Raw genomic sequence first — 25,709 nt, 5'->3', positions numbered from 1 at the left:
CTTGACATATTGGAAGAATGGAGGTAGGATGTCCCCTCGAAAAATTGGACAAAAGTTTTAAACACAGAGATAATTTTTTGAAAATGATTGTAAGGAATGATAATAGAGGAGTTAAATGCAAGAAGAAATTTGTAAGGAATGAAGAATAATAAGCAGTGATGAAACCTTACTTTAATAAGTGCACTTTATCATTATAGAGCTTACTTAATATGGAAAATGAATGTGTCATACCATGACATAGAAAGTTGGGATGATAATGCAATACCTTTTATAGAAAATAAAAAAATTTCAAACAAGGCATGTTTCCATCCATCCTAAAGTATTCTAGACATACTTACCTTAGAACTTCATGAAAATAACCCCACAAATAGAAAACAAAAACAAAAATACCATGAACTATCTCTATCACTCTAATTGATTGCAAATATCCTTAAGTGGCATAGGAAGATAACTCAATAAAAGTTAAGACTTGTTGAATCACACACATAAAAAGTAACTCTAATCATATTTAGAAAGTTGATTTTTTGTTCAATGATGATGATGTCTAGTTTCAAGAATGCGGTCATAGTATCAACATAAAATATTCAATTGACCTACACTACTCATAGACCAATAAAAACTATAATGAAATATATCAATTAATTTAACGCCTTTTTTCCATTTAAGAAACACACTTACAAACAAAAAACTCCTACCACTGAAGTATAAAACACTTACAATAATAGTTAGTTTTAACAATTATATATATATATATATATATATAAAGTAGTTTAACAACCCATGTTCATAAACAATTAATGTGAATGACACAACTTCATTCGGACATGCTTGCGTTCAATTATATTTTATTTTAATTCTATCTTGCTAGAAGTCAAATTAGCAACACTTAAACATAATTAAATTATTATAATAATTGTATTCGGCATTAGGTACACTCACTCATTCATACACTCACTCATTCAAAATTTTATGTTGTAAGTCATACAAAAATAGTAGAAAAGCTTCCTAAAGCTTTTTCCAAAAGAACATTCAAATCTACCAAAAGAGATTGTTCACAACAACATAAGGAAAGACATAGATTCACTTAATCCAGCGATTGTAATCAAAACAACTGGCTAAGAACAGTCAAAGAAACCCGTATAAAAATGGGGGGGGGGGGGGGGCGCGGGGAAACACCACATGCTTACCCAATCTTAAGCTTCCAATCCAAGTTTATCTCCACAACAAGATTGCAACCATGCTCATAAAATGCCAATACTCAAAGTGTGTTCGTCACCAAAAGAATTCGTAAATAATGACCATACATATGTTTCAAAGCATGAAACATTTCTAGACTATGCAAACCCCAACGAACCAAGAAGAACTCAAAACCAAATCTATTCCCATATGCCAAAAACCATAGCAAGTTAAAGTCAAATGCTTCAAGAAACTTGAGACAGAGAAAACTCATTTTTGACTAGCTACAAGACTAACTCAAATGACGACTACAAGCTATCTTATGCCAAAGAAAGTAGGTCAAATAAAGAATAAACATGAAAATACTAACTCCAAAGATCTTTAGGAGATTTGTTATTGTCTCAACTCGTTTTTAAAATACTAGATCACTCATTCATCATTTTTGAAGGGAAATGAGAGCACCCCAGAAGGTCATCTGAGATCAGTATGCACATCTTGTATACAATAGTTCCATTGAATAGCTTCTAATAAGAAAATACAAGTGCATACTACTATACCATAAAAGTAGAAGCAGACATAGTTGATTTCCCACAATTAAAACCTTAAAGGAAAGTGAATGCAATTACCAATCTAAATAAATTTCAGCAGCATTATGACATACATATTATTATTCTACAAACATGAAACTAGAAGAATGAGACATAATAGAGAACACAGATATTTGTGGGGAAAACCTTTGTAGGTAAAAACCCCACCCTCCAAACCATCAAGCTGATGTATTATTCAGCAACAAGTTACAATACATTTTTAGCTTTCACATGGAGATTTACATCTTGCACCATTCTAGAGAAAATCAGGCAGCGTAACCCTGTAAAAATAACTTCTCATCTCTCTCTTAATTCTCTACAACAATGCCTTGTACTTATAGAGTCTTCATCCAAAAGGAAACTATTTCTAAAGCATCTACATTCAACACATCTACAAAATATTTTTTTAACTTTCTTATGCACAACCCTTGCATAAAAACAAGGCACAAGAGAATAATTCACCAAAAAACATAAGCTTGATATTTTTCTATTCCAAGTCTTTTCTTGTGGAAGAATCAAGCTTCATTTAGCAACTTTCCAATAAAGTACAAATAAAATGATAAATCATGGTAAGGCTAAGTCACCTTATCCCAACAATTTCATGATTAGCTAGAATATACTAGCCAGGTCCAAAACCATGAATTGGCACTCCAACATCATATGGTAAAAGATAATAAATTTTGAATGTTACAACTATGATAATACATAATAGATATTATTTTATTGTTGTTTCTTTATAAACAACCTTTACATCATTCTATAGTTTTCTTTTTATAGATAGCAAATGACTTGGCAAAAAATTGGGTCGCAATAGGGCTGACTAACTTTTTATATGTCCTACAACCAACATTTGGTTACTAATGGAAGTGGAGGACTCTACCAACATTTCCAAACCTATACTAACATCTCATTTTCCATAAAATGGAAGGATAGCTTCAAACAAATAGCACAATCTTTCTAAATCCAAAACAATTGTACACATTTGCATCATCTTCTTGTATACAATTGCAATCATCTTCCATAGTGAATCTTATAACAAAGTACCTATCAATCTTAATTTTGAGACATCAAATTAGTAATCGAATAGTTTAAATATGTTCAACACTCTTGATCCAATAATATTTGAATTTTTGGTTAAAAAAATACATCCTTAGTAAAAAAAATTCCCATGTCTCGAGAAAGGAAATGTATTTTTTTTTTCAAAATTCTTCCTTTTAAACAATGGTAAAAACATAGATGTCATTATAGAGTTTCAAGAACTAAGCAACCTAAAACATAAAACATGTTACCATTACAGACTTTCACAACAAAACAACATGGGGAATTTTTTGAATTTTTGATCGAATATACCTCCTTATACTATCTTTTACTTGTCTAAGTTGTGTTCATACCCATCCTTTCTAGTTTTTTTTTCTTATAGCTATTCTTTTAAAACATTGCTTATACATCTTTTGGACAAGAGTAAAAATTGATAGCGACACTAAATTATGAACAGAAATTTATAATATTCTTTCCTTATATTAGCTTTTCCCTCATTTGCCCCAAACATAGGCACACTTACTGTTTATTTATTTATACATATTTATTTTTTATTACTCAAGCTAGTGTATATTATTATATGTGATTACTACATCTGTTTTCTTGCTTTTATATTTGATTACTCAAAATGTACCACAGCTCTTGTTCATCTTTCTCAACAAAAAAAAAGATTTTTAAAAATTGCACATATACACTCAATGCAACATCTGTATTTTTTTAAATAATGTTATTTTAAATCCAAACTACTGTTCCAAATCTATTATAGTGAGGCTAGGTATTTTCAAAAATAAATTTTGTACAAAAATATTATAGATGTAATTCAAAAAGACCATATCCCAACCTTAACCTATTGGATATAATTAATTAATTGTGTATTGTCTTTGATGTTACAAAAATGTCATATCATTAACCGTCAGTGGGTGACGAGCTCACTCGAGCAATGAAAACAGTTTTCTATGTCTATCGAGCATTCCAGAGTTTGCCTAGTTCAAAAGGCAGTATCTACCAAGTTCACTCGGGCGTCAAAGTAAAGTCTGCAGAAGATAAGTGTTAACCAAATTCACTCGGTTAATGAAGGAAAGTTTGATAGAACCAATGTCTACCGAGCTCACTCGGTTACCAAAGGATCTGTATATGTATGCACTGTTCACCAAGTTCACTTGGTTAACCCAAAAAAATCATTTATGAGTTAGTGTCTACTAAGCAGGGTTCACTAATGAAGGATTTTCTTATTTTGGCATATTGAGTTTAATTCATTTATCTAATGGTTCTAGCCGACTAAGGAGATGAATATTAATTATTCTAAGTTGTATATGAGCTTTCTTGACAAAATGAAAGATATAAGTATAAGGTCAAGTTGAGAATTTGAAAGTGTGTAAGAATGTGAATGCATGGAAGATTTTGAAAATCTAATGATGCAGTAAGGAAGTGAATCAGAAGGATAAGCAGAATATCCTTGTGGAGTTGAAAAGATATATTTGATCAGGAAGGATCAAGTACAAGCTAGAATTGAGATTTGTAATTAACAACTCAGTTGCATTAGAAATCAAGTCATCTCATTGTTACTCTCTAACCATTGTAGCAGTGATCTAAATCTATTAACAAAGTTGGCTTAACAACCATTTCTAAATCCACTTAGAAGATGATAGTTCTTTTAAATTGTTTAAAGACCTCTGACAAGGCCACTCCTAACACGGTGATTAAATCCTCTAACAAAGTCACACCTAACAATGTGTTTTGTAACCTTTAACAAGGTTGGCTCCTAACAAGGCTCACTTCAGAAGAGTAAAAATAGTAACTCGTTGCAATTGATGGTTTTTTCTAAATTGGGTTTCCATGTTAAATCTTGGTGTCAAATGTGTTCATGCTATTTTCTTTTATGTGTTTGCAACTAAGCTAAAGTAATGGTAATCACAGATAACATCTAAAGTTAGCATATTCGGTATTTACTAAGTTACAACATTTTATGTGTGTTTGCCGAGCATCAACAATATTTAGTTTTCATAGTTTATTTTGCATTGACATCTAAGGGATCTGAAATTTATTTTTGTAGTAACTGATTCACCCCTTCCCTCTCAGTTATTCCTCTTATATTTCCAACAATTGGTGGTAGAGCTTTTGGTGCTTGTAGAGAAGGTTTTAAGAACCTAAGCTAAATATCAAGATGTCTTATAGAAGAGAGATTCCCAAGTTGAACAAAGACAATTTTGAAGTATGGCAAGGACTTATGAGGTTACAATTATCTACCATCATTAATTCAAGTTGTAAATATCTTGATTATGAATACAAGACTCCTTTTAGAACATTATCAGTTGAAGATATTGTTGAAAAGAAGAATCATAACATTATGATGATTGATATTGCATCTGCTCTCAGTTATGTTGAATTTGATGAAGTAAAAGACTGTAAAACAACACATGAAATGTGGACTAGACTAAAAGACATTTATTGAGGAGATGACAATGTAAGAAGAGCTAAAGCTAAAAGTCTTAGAGGTCATTTTGATCAGATGAAAATGAGAGAAGATGATAACATTGCAAAATATGTGGAAAGAATCAAATCAAGTGTGAGTGCAATCAAAGCATGTGGAGGAGAAATTGATGACAACATAGTTGTAAGCAAGGTACTCAAAACCCTTCTTCCTATTTATGCAATTAGAGTGTCTTCTATTCAAGAGATGAGATGTGGTCCAAATAATAAAATAACCTTGGATGTTCTAGTTGGAAGATTGATAAAATTTGAGTGTGATAAGTATGATAACTGTGTTCCTAGTTCCAAAATTATTCAATTTGCATTTGAATCCAAACTCTCACTCAAGGAAATGAGCAAAAAATGAAAGGCCAGTCAATCAGGAAGTGAAGAAGAAGAAACATAAGAAAGCTCTGATAGTGATCTTGAAGTTGTTGAAGCCCTACTTGCAAAGAAATACTCCAAAGGTAGAGGAAAGTACAAAGGTAAAGTCTCTTTGATCTGCTTTTCTTGTGAAGAAGTTGGTCACATTGCTACAAGGTGTCTAAACAGAGAAAACAAAGATAAAAAGAAAAGCAACAAACACAAAGGCAAGAAGGATTTCAAGAACTACAAGAACTGCAAAGACAAAGGTAATAAATCTTGTTTTATGGCTAAAGATTCTGATAATAGTGAAGATGAAATGGTATATATTGCTGTAAAAGATGAATATGATGATGAAGGAGATAGCACTTATCTATCATGTTAGCAAAAATGATACGTGGATTATTGACAGTGGTTATTCACACCATATGACTGGAGATAAAACAAAGTTTGAACACATGGAAAATTTTGATGGAGATAGTGTAAGATTTGGAAACAATGAACCTTGTTGCATAAAAGGAAAAGGTCGTATCTCTTTGACCAATGAACTTGTATGTGATAATGCTTATTGTGTTGAAGGACTAAAGCATAATCTACCGAGTGTGGCATTGTTGAATAACATTGGATTCAAGATAGAATTCATGGATGGAAAGGCCAAACTACTGGATGGTAAAGGAAATTTAGTTGGATTTGGCAAGCAAACAAAAAGTAATCTATTTAATCTTGATCTCAGTGAAAGTTCATGTTTTATTGCTCATGTAGAAGAAAGTTGGTTATGGCATAAAAAATTATGTCGACTAACAAAGGATTTTCTTATTTTGGCATATTGAGTTTAATTGATTCATCTAATGGTTCTAACCGACTAAGGAGATGAATATTAATTATTCTAAGTTGTATATGAGCTGACTTGACAAAATGAAAGATATAAGTAAGGTCAAGTTTAGAATTTGAAAGTGTGTAAGAGTGTGAATGCATGGAAGATTTTGAAGATCTAATGATGCAATAAGGAAGTGAAACAAAAAGTAAAATATCCTTACGGAGCTGAAAATATATATTTGACCGAGAAGGACCAAGTACAAGCCAGAATTGAGATCTATAATCAACAATTCAGTTGTATTAGAAATCTTGTCATCTCATTGTTACTCTCTAACCATTGTAGTAGTGATCTAAATCTCTTAACAGAGTTGGCTTAACAACCATTTGTAAATCTTCTAACAAGGTGACAGTTCTTTTGAAATGTTTAAAGACCTCTAACAAGGACACTCCTAATAGGGTGATTAAATCCTCTAACAGGGTCACACCTAATAACGTGTTCTGTAACCTTTAACAGGGTTGGCTTCTATCAGGTCTCACTTCAGAAAAGTGAAAATAGTAACTAGTTGCAATTGGTGGTTTTTCTGAAATTAGGTTTCCACGTTAAATCCAATGTCAAATGTGTTCACGCTATTTTCTTTTATGTGTTTGTAACTAAGCTAAAGTAATGCTAATCATAGATAACATCTAAAGTTAGCATATTCAGCATTTATCGAGTTATAACATTTTGTATGTGTTTGTCGAGCATCAATAATATTCAATTTTCAGAGTTTATTTTTTACTGAGATCTAAGGAATCTAGAATTTTTTTTGTAGTAATTGATTCACCCCTCCCCTCTCAGTTACTCCTCTTATATTTCCAACATAACCATCTCCATCATTACATTTGTCACACATGATGCCTCTCATTAAGGACTTGCAAGCTCCTCTTATCTAATAATGTAAATGAGCTATTCCATCAAAGTTTTGTAAAGAGAGCCCCTTCCTTGTTATTCAGCTATGTCATATACTTTTAAGGCCATAGAACATTCTAAATTCTATAAATATGTTAGTCGGTCAAAGGTATCAGACAATGTTTTTGACTCATCACACAAAGATAAATTCAAGCCTTTTAAAGCAGTTAGATGTCCAAAACTGTTGGACAATTTCTAGAGACCATTGCACTCAAACAAGTCCAAATCTATTAGAGTAGTCACTAGTCAAAATATTTTGGTAAACATTTTAACTTTCTCATACTCTGTGACTTTAAAACAGGTTGTTGGAAAAATCGCTCAGGCAGCGCCCACATTTTCTCAATGCCATCAAGAATCAAAATTTCCAATGCTGCCAACTGATTAAAAACCCATCTTGTAGCTTGGGTAGCTCCTCCAATTTGTTAAAACCTAGTTTTTGCAAAAAAAGTACATGGAGGAGATCCTATCATCTGAGGGTTTGTGCATTCAATAGGATTAAATCTGCCATTGACCTTCATTAATAATAAACTTTTAGGAAGTTGCATAAAGATTCCAATTGTTAGTACATATAAAAAAAATGTAGTATATATGGTAATTGAAGACAGAAGACTTGCCTTACACAAACTAACTTCGCCTTCAGTGAAAAAGGTCCATGGAACACCCTCACTCTATCAAGTTTTTCCAACTTCATAGGATTTACCACAGTCATAGGATACATGAAGAAACTATAGTTTTTCAAATGTTTTGTTACTTAGCCTGATCACTTCATTCCTTCTCCCAAGCCGAGAAATCCTAAAGATCTTCTCATTAGATTTAAGTCTCTCTCATCAATAGTGCATTGACATTCCTCGTTTACAAGCAAGACTTTTTTACTTTGATGAAGCCTCTGCAAAAATAATAAATTGGGTTAAGTTAATAAGCTTTAAACTTCAGCCCTATCAGATCGGATCATGTAATTGGAGGGAAACATGGGTAAATGTAACTGTTTGTCTTCTTTGCATGAGGATTCAACATGAAAGAATCTACTACTTTAAGCTAAGCCTTGCCTTTTGGCACTGACAATATCATGAATAATTAGCTCTTCCCCAAGGCAATCATTGTACTTGGGAGCTGATTTCATCAATCTTGCCTCAAGAATAGTCATAATTGTCAAGGCGCCTACAATCTATTCAACATCTATACGATTTCATTTGTTGAATTAACAACAAATATCAAGCAATGCTTCCAAACTGTACTCTTTCAATGTACTATAATACAAAATCAAGAAGATGATCGCTCAACTTTTTTTCTTTGATTGTGTCTCCATTTTTAGTAGCTTTCAATATATCACACATGCTTATTTGATTGTATAATTGAGCACCGATAGTTTTGAGGGTCAACAGTGCTCAATTATACAATCAAAGAAGCCATGTGTGATATATTGAAAGCTCTCGAAAATGGAGACACAATCAAAAAATAAATGTCGAACAACCATCTTCTTGATTTTGTGTATAATGAATTTGAATACTACAGTAAGGAAGCTTTCCTTGATATTTTTTGCTACTTCAGCAAATGGAATCGTATACATGTGAAATATGTTGTGGGTGCCTTGGCAGTTACATATCTTCATGAAGCAAGATTGGTCACTTCAGCTCTCAAGCACAATGATCGCCTTGGGAAAGTTTTGTCTTTAATTGTTTCATTTGTAGCTAGGTCTTTGAACAAATCTTCTATTGCATCTTCACAAGACAAAGGCTAGAGAGCATAGGGTCTACGAATTAAGTTTTGTTGCCTTTTGAAAATATTTGTAACTGCTAAGTTTCTTCTTGTCACTAGAATTATCAATGAAAAGAAATAAAGCTTTATTCTTATCACATCTAAAAGCTTGCATAAGCTAGTCACCACCATCTCTTCAATCCTTTAACTCAAATGATTTCCCACCTATATAATCTAGAAAATAAGTCATAATGATGTCTCTGTAATTTTGTAAAATCATTGTTCTTTTGCTCTTGATATATTTCAACCCTAGTATAATTATAATTATGCATATCTAGATGTGAAACCACAGCTTCTACTACTGTGGTTTTCCCTAGGCCTCCTAAACCATAAATTGCTAGTGCCACCAATGATGATGACTGGGTTGTGGTTCTAAGAATATCCCTTATTGCATTCACTTGATTCTGAATTTCAACTGTTACATAAGAAAAGAACAATGTGTTATGATACATTTTGCAACGTTGAACTTGTATGTAGTATTGTACTAGCAATAAGTTATAAAATACATAAACATAACTATAAATTAAGCGTTGGCATGACCAGAAAAAAATTGAACAATGAGAAGCCTTTACAAAATTAATTTAAATGTGAAATATGCATTCCAAAATAGGGTTTTTAGTTCCTTTAAGACATTCTTAATTCAATTTTGTTAACAATCTACATAATTCTCATATAGAATTAAAACTTTTGAGCAAAATTTTTACAATTATTTTTTATTTTTTATCCTAAATCGTTATACATATATTATTTATTGTCTTCCTATTGATCTATCACTATTATATATTATAAAGTCTGACTTTATAAAACAACAAGCATTAATTATGTAGGATCAAATAAAACCTACTTCTTCCATCAACCAACACCCAAGATTAAAGCTTTTATGGCCCTTCACAATCAACAATTGTTCCTAGTGTTGGAGGAGTTTTCTGTGTAGACAGCATGGTAAGGTTTTCTCCAACCTTTGGGGTCAGACACAATGATTTAGCCAAAGGCATAGAAATTATAGGAGGGTTTGACAAGAGGCCGAAATGTCCATGTAGGCATCAAAATGATGTACGACAAGACAATTTTTCAAATTTAATAATAAATTTAGATTTTGCAATACAATTATATTTGGATCATAGCCATTTGCCTAGTGAAAATAGTGGTAGGCGGTTAATAGGCAAACGTACTTATTACTGCTTTCTTTTGTTTTTTCATTCTTATTTTATGGCAATGGAGTGGTACATAATCATATATGAAAAATAGATGAGATATCCATATCTATTAAAATTTAAAACAAATCATCTATCAAGTGAAAATTGCATCTTTAGGGTCAATGTCAAATAGTTTTGGGGTATTGTGCGCATGTGCAAGTGTGCACCTCCAAAAGGTGCATACTACCCTGGCCTATAAAAGCTCGAGACCCCCTCCCCTCTCCTTAATGTTCTTTGTGCGCTCCTTGGTCCTACACCTCCGCACCTTTAAAGGTGCACCTCCAAACCTACAAGCACAAAACCATCAAGTGTTAGAACATCGGAGGTGTGCACATGTGCACACCTTTGTATCCACAAAAACCTAAAAAAATTAAAAAAGCTAACAAATGCACTTTTTTTTTCAATGTAACTTAAGAAAAACACCTAATAGAAAGGTGTGAATGTGTGCACCTCCCCAAGGTGCGCACATGCACACCCCATCATGGTCCACATGTGCACACCCTTATGCACATTTTAATCTTAAGTGAAGACTCCCACCCCCCACCCTTCACACATGTTGTGCAACATGAGCACGTGCACACCTTACCAAGGTGCACATGTGCACAATTGCACCAAAAGACTCTTAGAATGCCTTTTAAGTTCACCTAGCACACCTATCAAGGTGCACAAGGTGTGCTAATTTGCATTTTAGAGCTCTAAGGGGGGAATTTTAACTGGTTTTTCACTATTTTGGTGTTATGGGTTACATTTTTTTGGCAAATAGGGTTTGTTTTGGGTTACATTTTAAGCTCTCTGAACTAATGTCTTTCTATTTTGTGTAGATAAAATGACATCTTCATCATCCTCACTTGTAGAAAATATTGCTCCAAAACCTGTTGTCTTCAAGTTTCAAGGTGCACCAAAGAAATCACATTTTCAAGATGGACATTCGAAGATCAGAGATACTAAGTTGGGACACATATATTGGAATGCATTCCTCGTAATCTGCAATAAGCCTAAAGAGAGGTCTGTGATGGTGTCGACATTTATCAGATCATGGTTGGTGAATGTCACATCACATCCCACATCCGTGCAATCTTCTGAGCTCATCATGACTTTGGTCGAAAACTATGTGTCCAAAGAAAGAGTTGTTAAAAGTGTCACATAGGAGATAGTCCTAGACCTTAGACCTAGGAATATTGAGAAAGTATTTCATCTCCCTAGAGTTGATTAGTATGTAAAGATAGCTTATGATTAAGCAAAAAGATGGTATAGGGAGTGTTGGCCTAATTTTCAGCTTACCTAAAATCTTATAAAACCCTATGAAAATCAGGAAGAATCTATGTCTAGACTGCTTAAGGTTTCAAAATTATTTCATTCCTTATACAAACCCTAGGGAAATTTGTCTTGTATTTTGTTTTGTTGGGGTTCATTTGAAATTCTCTTGCAAATATTAAATAGGGATACAAGAAATTTCTAGTCTTATGTTTATATCCCTAAGTTTTGAGCCCCATTATCTTTTTATATTTCATGCTCTTCTTTATCCTATAAGTTGTGACCTTGTGAAAACATTCCAAGTGCAATGTCATTACCTTATAACTGCTAGCCTTGTTCAAGGGTGCGAAGAAGTGAAATGGTTATCTATGCGGTCTGCACACCATTGTAGCAGTAAAAGCAAACTGCATAGTTCAGGTTATGGGGAAGCAAAAAGAGAGAGTTTGCATGGTTGCAACTTGTTCTAGCATGAAGGTTTCTAATGGTACGACTATGCAGATCGTTACTGCTCTAGTCAAGATTCAATTCTTTTGCAGCATCACACAAGGTTTAGTTTAACCCAAAGTTTATGGTGCGAATCAACGACTACTTTGGCCATATATTCGTAGGGGTTAAATGGCTATTAACAGTTTATGTTGCAACTCAACGATCGACGATTAAGGTGTGGTTGTCGTGGCTTTGCAAGGTTTTAAACACAGTTATATTCTGAGTTGCAACTATGCAATTGGAAACCTAGTAGTTAAGTTCTATGCTAATCGCCAAATCACATACAATCTATTTTAGCCTGAAGTCTATGTTGCAACGGTGAGATGAATGGCAACAACAGTTAAGGTTTGTTTCATTACAAGGTCGCATAGAGTTAAACAAAACCTTGGGTTAAAGTGGCAAGGATGTGATGGCTTGTGTTTGTGTGATCGCAAGGGTTAAGGTTGAGTTGAGCAGTCAAGTTGCGAAGTGGTGATCAAGTTTAATATGCAGTTGCTTGCATGGTTGCAGGTCAACTCAGTCAAAGGAAAGGTTAAGTTGCAACCTTACGAGTAGCAAAAAGGCAATTAGGGTCACAGTTTTAACGCAACTTTGCATGGTTAGAAAACCAGTATATTTGATAGTTGCGATGTTGTGATAAAAGCATAAATAGTTAAGGTCTATGCATTCGCATCACAAGAGTTGAGATGCAGTTAAGAAGTAATGTTGCGAGCTTGCAAACAAAAGAAAATGTTATAGTTAAAGGTCATCGCAGCATCGCGAACAGTTTAACAATTATTGACCTTTCAGCTACGAAGGGGCAATTGGTTGTGTTTGTACAGTGAGGACCTTAAAGACTAAAGGGTTTGAGTTAACCGTGACTGCACAAAAGTGATAAGAGGGTTAGATAACCATTTATTGCATGGTCATAGGGAAGATTGAGCAGTTAGAGGATTGAGCTACAACTGAGCGACAACAGTGGAATTGACTATGTCGCATGGTCACATCATCTAGTGTGCAGTCAATGAACATAGCTCTAAATAGGAGAAAAGGTTTGAATCCATAGTTAAGGGTGGAAATCACATGGTCTTAACCATTATTAAGATAAAATGGTTAGCAGTGTGAAGAAGAAAAACATTAAGGATAGACCATTTTGCAAGGTCACAATAGTTAGAAAGAGAAAGCAATGAACTATTGCTAAGGCATGATCACAGTTAGAATGGAGAATTCACAACATCATGGGTCAACATGGTTAACAAAGAAAGATAGCTACAAAGTTGCAAAAAGGTGAAAAAGTGACAGATCCAGCCACTAATACATTTGGCATTGTTTTGCGATGGATATGTGTCGAAATTACGACAAAAATGTGTCGCCATTGCGACAATCATAGACGTCGCTATTTTTTAGTCGCAAATTACATCTATCGTATACCGTTGCAACTGTGACGCCTATCTGTCGCTATGCAACCACTTTATTGTGACATCAACTCCATCAGAATTCTTGTGGTTGACGTCGCAATTGCAACGACAGTTGGGCGTCGCCGCTGCAGCAACCTCGTCGCAATGCTTGTGGTTGACGTCGCAATTGTGACAGACACCCCTGCAATTGCGGCAACAGTTGGGAGTCGCCGTTACAGCAACTCTGTCACAATTCGTGTGGCTGATGTCGCAATAGCGACGGAGAAAAAGTAAAACAAACAAAAAAATTTGCTGGCTTCCAGCTACGTCAAACCAAATCAAACCTCTTAAACCCTGCGTAACTTCATTTGGTCACATCTTATATTTGAGCATGTAATGCCCCGCCCGGAGATCCTTGGAAACAAGGATGGAAAACAAGCCAAGAATTTTTTTTTACAAGTATGAATGCACATGACAACATCATACAGGGATCACAAAGATCGCAACGGAAGACTTCAACGCAATTTCGGCAACCAACGAATCTCCAAACGCCACTACCAAACTGACACACCCAAACAAAAGCCAACAACCACCACAACAAGATGAGGGCACAAGAAACGACCACTCATCAACAAAACACCAAGCTGGGGTAAAATGCAGAATCCCGAAATTTGGCTAAGTCTGAAATCCTAAAGCCTTGGAAATTGGCTAAGTCTGGATTTCTGAAGCCCTGAATTTCCTAGAATCTTTAACTTGTCTCCGAGAGGTCTGAAACCTATCTCAAAAGATTTGTCGCATATATTAAAACATATCTTAAGTATAAGGAATACTTAAACGATATATTTTAAACCCCAAGAGACAACAACAAAACACGAAAAACTGCATTGAACGAAAACCACCAGAATTCAAAATGCAACAACATAGGGTCAAAGAACGCCCAAAAGGGTATCCAAAACAACTCACAAAAAGATCAAAGCACGAAAAAAAACTGCCCACTGATGGCACGCGCAGGTTTTTCACAAAAACCATGCGACACTTTTTACTAAGGGAGGGCGACACTTCTCCTTAAGGCGTGTGAGTACGACATTTCTCAAGAAGGCATGCGACACTTTTCAGCATCGTACGACATTTCTCAAAAAGGCGTGCGACACTCTTCTAGTGTCATACGACATTTCTCAAGAAGGCGTGCGATACTTTACAATGTCGTACGACATAGTTTGCATGGGCATGCGATACTTTTTAAAGTGTCGCACCATGCTAAACAAATGTCGCCCATAGAGAACAAAGACACTTCCAGAACTCAGAAAGGGGAAAAACAAACCAAAGAACCTCCACACCAAGGAGTACCGGAACCACATCTCGAGGCATGAACACTCGAGTGAAAGAACAAAACAGAATGAAGAGCATCTAACCATCTAAACTACAGCAACAAAGAACACATTGAAATAAACATCGCAGTGAACTAAACAACCAAACTAAGTGCGCGGTTCCTCCCAACCGTCAATAGCATCATAAGACCATCGTGGGTCCTAACCATCCCTCGCGCGTAACATCCCAAGCCACCGACCAGATCGTCGATACTGTCATAATAGGGACGTCACTACTAAAAACATGCAACAAAATAAGCATAAGGAAATCTAACATGCTAGTAGAAAAGCATAAAATAATCCTACAGTAGATAACATCACCTATCACATGCTAAACAACAATAAGCAACAGATATGCTAATACAACAATTCACAGCATCTAATCATATGCTAAACATCATAATAAGGGAATGCGTCAAATAAAATAACATCATCTAAACATGATATACAAGCATCCCAATGAAAGCATAAATCACAAGAAAGCATACTCCGAAACTCGAAGTACCAAGTGAAAACATCCAGCAATGGTCGCACTAGGACAAAAGATCGTCTCTGTACACTGATCCCTAGTAGTGGTGAAGGTAGCTACGCCTCCCAACCACGTGGCACCTGTAGGTCCACACCCGTCGTGTTGATGGAGATAAAGATCCAACCACAAACACACATAAAGCACAACATCCAAGGCTAACACTCACGCTAGACAGTATGATGGCTGCAACCAAGAACCTAAGACAATGCAAGGAGTACAGGTCCTGGTCCTGGTCAGACACTCAATAGGCTACTAAGTAGGGACTAACATCATGGAGAGTCGCTTGGCATCGAAAAGCCCAAGCTCGGAGCTGTGTAGCTCAACTCCCTCAACGGAAGGCCAATACACCGTGTAGCTCAACTCCCTCAATGGAAGGCCAATATACAAAAGTACCATTTTATTATCTTAAGTTTTATTACCAGTCACACATTTTGTGTAGTTATCACTTATTTAAAACTTCCTATCCTCCGCCAACCCTATGGGACTAAGGTCACCAGGTTGCGAGATAGAAGCCCCCTCCATATGTTACCCTACCCTACCCATGCTCATCCTACGACAAGTGCACGTGGGCATGCATACTCCCATCCCAACCCCAATGATCATAACTTCTGACAAATCCACAAAAGATCGGGCCTCGCAAGTCACCCAACAAATGTACGCGCACGTACTCGTGTGTGGCAATCCACCATCACGAAGATCATAATGTAACGCCCCGCCAAGGGATCCAAAAGAATTAACCTAAAGTTTCACTAAGTTTACTAAACATTTTTTTTTTTTTTAAAAAAATTTATTTATCTAGAACTTTTCAATTTCATTAAAAACAAAACCCTTATCAAATTAGATCTTAATTTCTAAATCAGGAAAAACAAGGGTTCTAATTAATTCATCCAGTCTCCATGGATACAGAAATTATTGACAAATAATTAATAGCTTCACAAGATTGAAAGCTTAAAACTTTTATAACAGAGAATTCATATCTACAAACCCCAGACACGAAGAAGGCAGGAAGGGATAATTGCAAATTTAATGGATAAAAAACACAAGACCCTACCTGATCCTGATGCTATTATGCAACCTCCAGAAAACTGTATGCAAATTCGCTCCTCTCAATAACCTTTCCCTTCGAGACTTTCTTCGTATCAGCCTTCTGAAATTTTCTTCCAAAAATTGTCTTCCTCCTAATTCCCGTCCAAATTCCTCTCTCTCCAAAAAAAAAATGAACCCCCAAAGTTGTGATAAGCAAATTCTCCTCAATTCGAGACACTAATTGTGCGTTTACCCGAGAAGACTCTTTTCACAACTCAGTTAACTCAAATTAACTTTTATTATCTTTTCTAATTCTTTTGCATTCAACTTTCATGCACATTAAGTTGAATGATTAAATAACTTTATTTAAAATTTCACTTGACTTCAATTCTTAATTAATTTATTACTTTAAATCTTATGTGCACTTTTAAGAAATTAAAATAACATTATTAATTTTTATAATTTAATCTTTTAATTTAATTCTTATATTTAACTCATGTTTAGATCATGCGATCTAGAATTCTTAATAAAATTAATATCTTTCAACTTTTTAATTTATTTTAGAACTTAATTGATAACATATTTAATTAATTTAAATAACAATAATACTTAGCATTTATTTAAAAATGAACTCCAAATATATTATTATTAAATTAAATAAATATTATCCTATTCTAAATATATCTTAAACTTTAATTTCCAACTTTAATTCTTTTATTTAATTGATTAATTAATTAATTAAATATAAAGATATCATAATAATTCCTTATTAAATTAAATCATTAATTTGTCTTTTTAATTAGACTTAATTAATAGAAAAATACACCAAGGACTCATAAAGCAACATACGAAAACCCATCATAGAAAAATACATACCACATCAAACAAAAAGGTTATAATCACAAAATTACATCATTTGATGCATTCAGAGGGTACTAACTCAGATACTTGTCCTAATTATCAATTAGGACAATTGGCTAGAGGGTTTAGGATTTGGACTTAAGAGTTTATCTCCCCTCTCTTACCATTGAGACAGTGCGATAGGGTACGCTCATCCTGACAATTCAGGGAAGTCGATACCCGGTACCTGCAACCTGCATAAAATCCACGCATGTACAAACACAATATTCTAAGCTAAACAGGCAATGGCAGGAAGTGGTGCATCGTGTAGATCCCGACTAGCAGGTGACTACGACTCCCTTCCTTAACCATATCAGAAACACCATACATAAATAAAACAGCACGCACACCATACACATGCAGTATGGGGTAAGTATCCATAAGAGGCACATGAAATAATAAGCCATCTAACTAATCATCATCGATAACTAAAACCATTGAATAATCATCATACATGCATGAAATATAGAGTACCAAGTAATCTCATCATATAATAAACTGAGTGTAAACATCATCTGATAATCTCTAAAATAATAATACTACTCATCAAACATAAATTGGCCTAAAAGAGTTTGGCAATCATAACATAAATGTAGCTCGAAAAATGTAAACTAGGGGCAGGCACTACACATAACACAAGGACAGGAATGAGAACACAATGCAAAGAAAACACCCAACTGAAAGCAACACAGGAAGGACAGATTCTACACGAATCTCAAAGCCAATAAAATCATACATCATGAAATCACTCAACCGGCCTCAATCTGAGAGTACGGATTCTACACGAATCCTAGCGTTCACGAAACAAAAGCAAAGGTCGAAAAGGAACCATAACAGGTATAAAATCACTCAATCGAACACAATGTCGGGAGTACGGATGCAACACACATCTCAATGCAACAGAAAACTGCAAAAATGGTCTGACTGATATCCAAATGGATCATCAAGGTCCACGACCCACATTGTGCCAAGAAAACCCAAGAAAATAGGGCGACATGCAAAATGAGGTAAAAACCCCAAATTTAGAAAAACTTCAAAATTAAAACCCATTTGGCCTTTGGGTTCAAAAACCCCAAAAATCCAAAAATAAATGAAATCAGACACCGTATGCAAAAACGGCCAACATAACGACGTAAAATCCCAAACCCTCATTACAAAAAACAAGGAAATGTTCATACCCGCCCAACCGGGTAGAACTAACGTACAGAAACAGAGGGAAACACTAGTTCTCAGCCTCCAACCAAACGGCTAACAAAAATAGAAGCAGAAATGGAGCAGAAACAATAAAATAGGAAAGCCCTCCCTCACAGCCAAAAGGGCAAAATGGGAATCTGAACCATAAAATAAATATCTCGCAGAAGTAGCTGAAAATTGCGGCAATCCAAGGTTTCCCTGAGCGGGATCCAACAAGCCCAACCTCGCAACGATCCCACGCTCGTAGCTCCCACAACGAACAAAACAATAAATCCTCATGAAGAGGATTTTGGGTTTTACTCTCCAACTTTCCAATTTGAAAGTGAGAAGTGAGGAATTAAATTCCTTTTTGGATACTTATTCACTTTTTGGATGAATAATCGATTAGGGCATTTAACCAGCCAATCTAGTTAAACCACGAATCGACCCAAACGAAAACAGGCTATTCCTATAAATAGGAATTCATCTATGGAAAAGTTCCCAGAAATTAAAATAAAACAATTTAAAAAGCTTGAAAACCCAAAATTACATAAATCTCCTTAATAACTTTCATGACAATGTGAACCTCTAAATGCACAGACACGCTTACTGGTCTAATCACATAATGCAAATGAGTTGAGATTTAATAATCACTGAAAGCTCTAAATTAAACATTTAATTAAGGATACGTCAACCATACAAGGACGACATTGGTAAAATATGAACGACTGAATCACTAACTCCATGTGCCATTGCCAGGGATATAAATCCTACACACTAAACAACATGATCAAGTGCAATTGCATATAATAACATAGCCGAAGCAATAAATGCATTAAATCACCTAATTTAACAATTTATTTAATTATATTAAAATAATCTATTTACATCACTCACGTTTGCATAATGCATAACAACGCAGGAATGAAGTAAATAACCATAGCATTAAATCTATCACATAACATAATCAGAGGTATGTCCAAATACCAGATAACCAGATATCATCATAAAACACACTGTCATCTCAAAATGGCATCATCATGCAATATGATTAACTGAACAACATAGTAGTCTAATATCTATGATATTGAAATCAAAGTGTAACATTTGACCCTTAAGTCATCTCAAATGTAAACATAACATGAGTAACAATTATCTCTCTAATCAGAAATATAACAAGGTAATGTCCGCAGCACATAACCAAATAATCTCACATGAACAATCCATTTAATTACTTACGCATTTAATAATGATTGATTACTCTGCATTAAAAAGACACTTAAAACACATAAGCAAACACAGTCATAAACATGACTAACCACTACTACAGGAACCTAGTCCAGTGTAGCATGGTAATAGTACATAGTGCAATCTCTGCACACATCACAGGGTAATCACGAAACAACCTCATGATACCACATCGATCCTAGTAACCACTGGCACAAACCTCAGTGAACCAAAAATCACATCATAATCTCAAAGATCAGTCAAAAGCATAATCAAAGCAACTGATAAAGAAACATAAATCCAAACACCTCAACGGTGTAGACCACTCAGGGTCACAATCATGATTCCCATCACCTCAAAAGATCAGCAAGGTTGCATCCATCAGGATGACTTACAGAAGTCAAATGGGAGAGGCACTACAGAGCAAGATGGTGTCTTATTGGTGCTCCTTCCATTATTTCATGATATATTATTATCAGGCCATCCAATCAGCTATAGGACAAAGATGATTCTTGAACAATCAAATTAGCAATACGGTTGATCTGCATTGTATTTGGACACTTGGTTTGAGGTTCATCTCATCGATTCCCATTCATCACAGGATCTTTATCTGATTAGACCTCGATAGAAAACATTGAGAATTCTCGAGCCCCAAGCCCAAATCGTGCAGGCTTCAATCTCCACATATCATAAAGCCTGTATATAGAGTTAAGCATCCCGTAGCTGAAAGCTTCACCTGCATCAGCTCTCGGATGTTGTGAGAATGCTCAGCTCTATATATATGCTTTATGATATGTGGAGATTGAAGCCTGCATGATTTGGGCTTGGGGCTCGAGAAATCTCAATGTTTTCTATCGAGGTCTAATCAGATAAAGATCCTGTGATGAATGGGAATTGATGAGATGAACCTCAAACCAAGTGTCCAAATGCAATGCAGATCAACCATATTGCTAATTCGATTGTTCAAGAATCATCTTTGTCCTATAGCCGATTGGATGGCTTGATAATAATATATCATGAAATAATGGAAGGAGCACCAATAAGACACCATCCTGCTCAAATATAAGATGTGACCAAATGAAGTTACGTAGGGTTTAAGAGTCTTGATTTGGTTTGATGTTGGAGGTAGTTGAGAATGACGTAGCTGGAAGCTTCACCTCCCTTGTCTCCTCCCTTTGCCTCACTCCTTCTCAGGCCTTAATATGTCATACTTATGTTGCTTAAATCATTGAGTATTGACAATTTTGCTAAAATTGATTCCTTACATTTATCTTTTCAGAAGCTTTCTTATAAAGATAAACTATGATAGAAACAATCTCTTGAACATGCACACACTTTTTCGGCTATGGTGGACTAGGAATGTGCAACATATATTTTGTACACTACAATATCATGTAGTGAAACCGATTATACAAATATAGAAGTAATGACACCATGGAAGCAAAAGCCAGTAAAATTGGGAAGGTTCAATGAAAAAAAATATTATGAAGAAAGATTGCAATGATGTGGCATTAGATTGAATACATCGATATATGTAATTGGATCAAAAATATCTCTGGATATTAATGCCAGTAAAGCAGCATCATAATTTTCTGAGATGTGCGTATTGATCTCATCATTCTTTATTTAATTAACGTTACTTGAATGATTTGAACAAAAACTTACACAGAATAATAAAGCTACTTGGATTTTTAATCCATGTCACTCAGGTAGAAGAAAAATAGAACAACTTTCTTTTTTAATATGTATAGCATACCTGAAATGCACCCGTAAAGCCCCATCTCAGTTGATTTGTTGTCAATCTTGGGATGACAACGAAAATTACTGGCATAGTAGGCTTGTACTTCGCAATCAACCTGGGGCAAATAAAACATAAATATCGTGCTGAGAACAAAATGCGTAGATGTCTTATCTATATATGAGAAAATCAAATTCAGATATAGAACAAACCTTAATTGCATCATGAAATTTATTTGAAAGTTCCAACCGTTTCTACTGCCCTTCTGTTGAGACCTTTCTACATTCTTCCTGTCAAAAACAAAGCCCAACCATCAAACTATCATGATCATACTTTAAAAATTTACTATTTAGCTTTTGACTTCACATTTCAGAAGTTAAATCACAACAACAAAAAAACAAAAATCCATTTTGTGAATTTCATGAACACCCCTAAATCCAGAGGGGCATGCTTGGGAAGTGATTTGTTCCCTATCACCTTAGAACTGAAATAAGAAACTAGTTTGTGTTCAAAAGAAACATTGAGACCATAAACAGACAGAATGACAAAATAACACAAAATTCAAATATTATAATTTATTATCACAGTTTGAAATAGCAAAATTTCATAACAACAAATGATTAGGGAGCTCCATGAAAGTTGGCTTACATGTGCTTTTTAAAAAATGTAATTTCATATTAGCCCTTTGCAACTTTCACTAAAATAAATACACAAAACATATCGAGATACAACCCAAGCTAACTTTAGTAAATAAACAAGAAACAATATTTAGGAAAGCCATGAACAGTAATAGCTCTTTTAAGTAAAAGTCGCAAGAAACAGCTTATATAAAACACCCTACTAGGAAGCTGTGGTGAAATTTAGAAAAAAAATGAGGATACAATTCATAACTTTGTTGAATGCCGAGGATACAAATCCAGTTAGGACAGGCTTGAACGTGAAGATAGTTGGATCGAAAAGATTAAACATTGAATCCATATTGCAATATCTCGGACTCTCTTGGCACAAGCAACAACTATGCTTAGTGAACTGACAAAGGGCCCATTCGATATAAAATTCAAAGAGTATGGGTGGGAAGATTTGGAACTTGGAGGTAAGCTTTGTATCTGACCATGAACTCATGGATACAATTGAGTTGAAGCCTAAGAGTTAGATATATTTGTTAGGAAAGCTATCTAATATGATCAAATCCTAATTCTCTTTGCTTAAAATAACCTCTTCCAAGCAACGGCATATTCAGATAACACAGTCCCAAGACAGTGCTGATCAAGGGTTTCCCTAGTTAATTATGATAATCGTATCATTGGTGATAACACAGTCCCAAGATAGTGTTGAGATCCAAGGATGCAATAAAAAAGCTACAAGTTTAGAACTTCATGAAAGTTCAAAGCATGAAGCCTTAGATGCATAGGACAATAGTCTAAACATAGGACAAAATAGAGAAATATTTAGCATCTTATTGAGCTTCACTTTGTTTCGAGAAAAGTTTAATATTCTCTACTAAACAGGGCCAACCACGTGAAGGTGGAAGCTCATTTGGCCCCACCCCCCTCCCCCTAACATCACTCTACATTCCCCATTAACATCTAACATTCATTCATTCTTCCAACTATTAATAAAATGTAACATTCAATCAATATCACATGATAACATTCATTAACACATTAGATTCGTTAACATGCAACATTCATCAATATTCTCCATTAACACATAATTCATGAACATTCATTAGCAAATAATTAAATTCATTGAGACATAAAATTCAATCATTATCAATTAAGGTATGTAGATGACAATCATTTCTTTTTTTTCTTTCTATTTCTTTTTTCTATGTAAGCTCTAAGAGGAGCATCAGTGTCATCATCAATTCCCCCCTCATCAGTTGTTCTATTCTCTGTTCTTGATGACCTCAAATTCCTATGATGTTGCAAGGGGGGGTCCTCTGCAATAACAAATAAAAGAGTTAAATTAAAAATAATTTATTATAATTGTTACAAGTATTTAATTATTTTAAATAACATAACTTTGGCACTCTTTACCTAATCTGACCACATCATTTTGTCTGGACTCAACGTCAACACGCTCATGAACACCGACCCCTCGATCCTCTACAGATGCTATACAAAATGTTACGTTAATCCAAACACCAATTGCAATTACATATAAAAAATTTAATAGCAAATGTATACCTCCACCATTGGGATGCACATAATGCGAACCTTCAGCATTCACAGATTGTGTAGAAGGATTGTCAGGCTGCATTCCAACATCCTACGCATTGTTATCATTGCTTGCTTAAAACAGATATACTCACTTTATATTGGAACTTAACATCAAATAGACGAATTGGTAAAGTATTCAATTTGAAATAAATTTCATTTAGCTTATTTACCTGTGGCTCAGATGCATCATTATTAGAACCTTCCACACTGATTTTAGCTCGTAGTCGTTTAGCCACAACTCTATAGCCTTCTTGGAAGCCAATTCTCTTATCCTCTTCTGTGAGGCAGCTCTTGAACTCTGAGCCTTGCATTTTTGCGTGGTATGGTGAATTTTACTTGCATTGTTTCATCAACCAATGGAGGGTAGTTAAAATATCAAAAGGAAATACAAAAGTTGCCAAAACACTTGGTGTCAAGGTTGGCTGTATGAGGCCTTGAATGGTACAAGGGAGAAGTAACTAGTATGCAGCCTTATGTGATGAGTTGGGTCCATGAATTAAAGGAGCAATTGTGACAACAGATTAGTTCCTTGTTTGAAGGCGAATCAAGCCTTGAATGTTCTTGTGGAAAACAGAGGATTGGGGTGATAACTTGAATTGCTTAGTTGTTCCAAGGTGCTAGGAGTTTGTTGGTGCTTCCAAAGCGTATTACTCTCCATCATATATTGGTGTGAAGAACACTGAGATCGAAGTTGAGGATCAGGAGCATAGACAAGCTAGTCTATCCTAGCATTTCCCATCACAATATATAAAAAATTTGATACAATTTTTCATTTACTAATACTTACAACTCGTGCTTGAAGTTTCGAAAAACCACCAGAGTCGAGCTTGTGTGTCTCGTGCTTTTCTAGTCTTGCCTTTGTTGCCTTTGATGTGTCAGGGAATCTATGAAAAGTTTGAAATATGTTAGATAGTATAAATATAGAGGTTAATTAGTACATAATTACATTCTCAATAGTATCACATACCTTGTACTCTTTACTGGTGTAATATTATTTTTCTTGTCAGCTTTATACTTTCCATCCAAAATCAGAACCTGCCACTCAGCCTCAGGAACATAGGGCAGACGCTCGTACTTGGGGTTATCCTGTAAATTTTTTCTGTACTGGTCCCTAATATACTTCAAACATGAACCAGCTTTTTCAAGGAGCTTGTTTCTCTCGAATGCACGAGGTCCAAAGAGTTGGGTCATGCTCTCTATAAGATCATCCTTCAACTTTTTGTCTTGGTTATTCCACCTTTTAAGTAAAAAAAAACATGTTAAGACTCATAAATGAAGTGAAGCTACCTTCAATATAGTTCAACAAATGGATGAAAAGGAAAACTATTCTAGCAATGATATGAAATCAAAATAGTGGTTTGGGGTTTTAGTTAGGATATGATGTTCCACCAGGTATGCAAGGTGGGCTCGAATATTCGCAAACACTCATCACCAAGTTTTTTCCAAAAAACATCATTCCCTACAAATCAATCATGGGATCATTAGTCGATGAAGAGTGATCAAAAACTAAATTACTATTATATCACTATAGAATAATAATAACTTTAAAGTACCTGGAACTTTGGCTACTTTTAATGGAATGCCTTCATCGTCGCTGACGATCAATATGACATCCTTCACCATTCCCGTACTAGGAACATACGAACATCCAGGAAATGATGTTGCAGCTCCTATTGCAAAAAGTTTCATAAGTTTCATAAGTCTTTGTCACGAAGTATAAAAGAACAAATGATAATTGATGTTAAAAAGTTGTAAAAAAAAAATTGTTTGTTGCTGTCATAAGATAGTTATGAAGGGCAGTTGGCGTCCAAGGAGTCTTTGTTCAATTTAATGAGTCAGTTAGATGGGAAAAAGGCTTGAAAAGCAAGGTCTTTATAAGACACAAGTGTTGTAGTCGAGAAAAGGGGTTTGTGTGTATGAAGAAAATATATAAGTAAAAGAATTCTGCACTTCATTGTCACAGGGACAGTTTTCTAATTTCCAAGATTCAGACTGGTAACTCAATAAGGTTCTTGCCATTCAAAAGTTACTATTTTGCTTCTTGAAGAGATTGTCATGTTTG

The 25,709-nt window shown here is 34.9% G+C and overlaps 2 protein-coding genes and 1 long non-coding RNA gene across 7 annotated transcripts in view; all 3 read right to left on the bottom strand.

Moving 5' to 3' along the window:
* Window positions 1–9,222: 9,222 nt before the first annotated feature.
* LOC149568285 (uncharacterized) lies at window positions 9,223–21,923 on the bottom strand. 2 transcript variants are annotated; one of them, XR_016361667.1, is made up of 3 exons: window positions 21,638–21,923; window positions 21,444–21,543; window positions 9,223–9,568 (listed from the first exon to the last, which is right to left on the bottom strand). It is a non-coding gene; the product is annotated as an uncharacterized LOC149568285 (long non-coding RNA). The 2 variants fall into 2 exon arrangements; XR_016361668.1 differs by lacking the exon at window positions 9,223–9,568 and adding an exon at window positions 10,533–10,636.
* A 1,205-nt stretch (window positions 21,924–23,128) lies between these two features.
* On the bottom strand, window positions 23,129–23,958 carry LOC149568284 (uncharacterized). 4 transcript variants are annotated; one of them, XM_089821259.1, is made up of 4 exons: window positions 23,818–23,958; window positions 23,615–23,696; window positions 23,465–23,542; window positions 23,129–23,367 (listed from the first exon to the last, which is right to left on the bottom strand). In XM_089821259.1, exons 1-4 carry the CDS (start codon window positions 23,956–23,958, stop codon window positions 23,222–23,224), a joined length of 447 nt encoding a protein of 148 aa, XP_089677385.1. In that variant the 3' UTR covers window positions 23,129–23,221. The 4 variants fall into 4 exon arrangements, with proteins under 4 accessions (XP_089677385.1, XP_089677386.1, XP_089677387.1 ...); XM_089821260.1 differs by having other exon boundaries at window positions 23,465–23,533; XM_089821261.1 differs by having other exon boundaries at window positions 23,615–23,681.
* Window positions 23,959–24,191: 233 nt separating this feature from the next.
* LOC149568283 (uncharacterized) overlaps window positions 24,192–25,709 on the bottom strand; it is a 53,874-nt gene continuing 52,356 nt past the window's right edge. Inside the window, exons 5-9 of the mRNA XM_089821264.1 lie at window positions 25,201–25,317; window positions 25,037–25,106; window positions 24,615–24,884; window positions 24,435–24,531; window positions 24,192–24,326 (exon numbers count right to left, since the gene is read on the bottom strand). Coding sequence (XP_089677390.1) covers window positions 24,192–24,326; window positions 24,435–24,531; window positions 24,615–24,884; window positions 25,037–25,106; window positions 25,201–25,270 — 642 coding nt within the window. The 5' untranslated portion in view covers window positions 25,271–25,317. The remainder of the gene's footprint in view (window positions 24,327–24,434; window positions 24,532–24,614; window positions 24,885–25,036; window positions 25,107–25,200; window positions 25,318–25,709) is intronic.

The sequence above is a fragment of the Cupressus sempervirens genome, chromosome 3 (genome assembly GCF_028749045.1).
Source record: "Cupressus sempervirens isolate cs-2001-9-10 chromosome 3, ASM2874904v1, whole genome shotgun sequence".
NCBI lineage: Eukaryota > Viridiplantae > Streptophyta > Pinopsida > Cupressales > Cupressaceae > Cupressus > Cupressus sempervirens.
The sequence above is the reverse complement of the archived record's forward strand: the minus strand, read 5'-3'. Positions and strand labels throughout refer to the sequence as shown.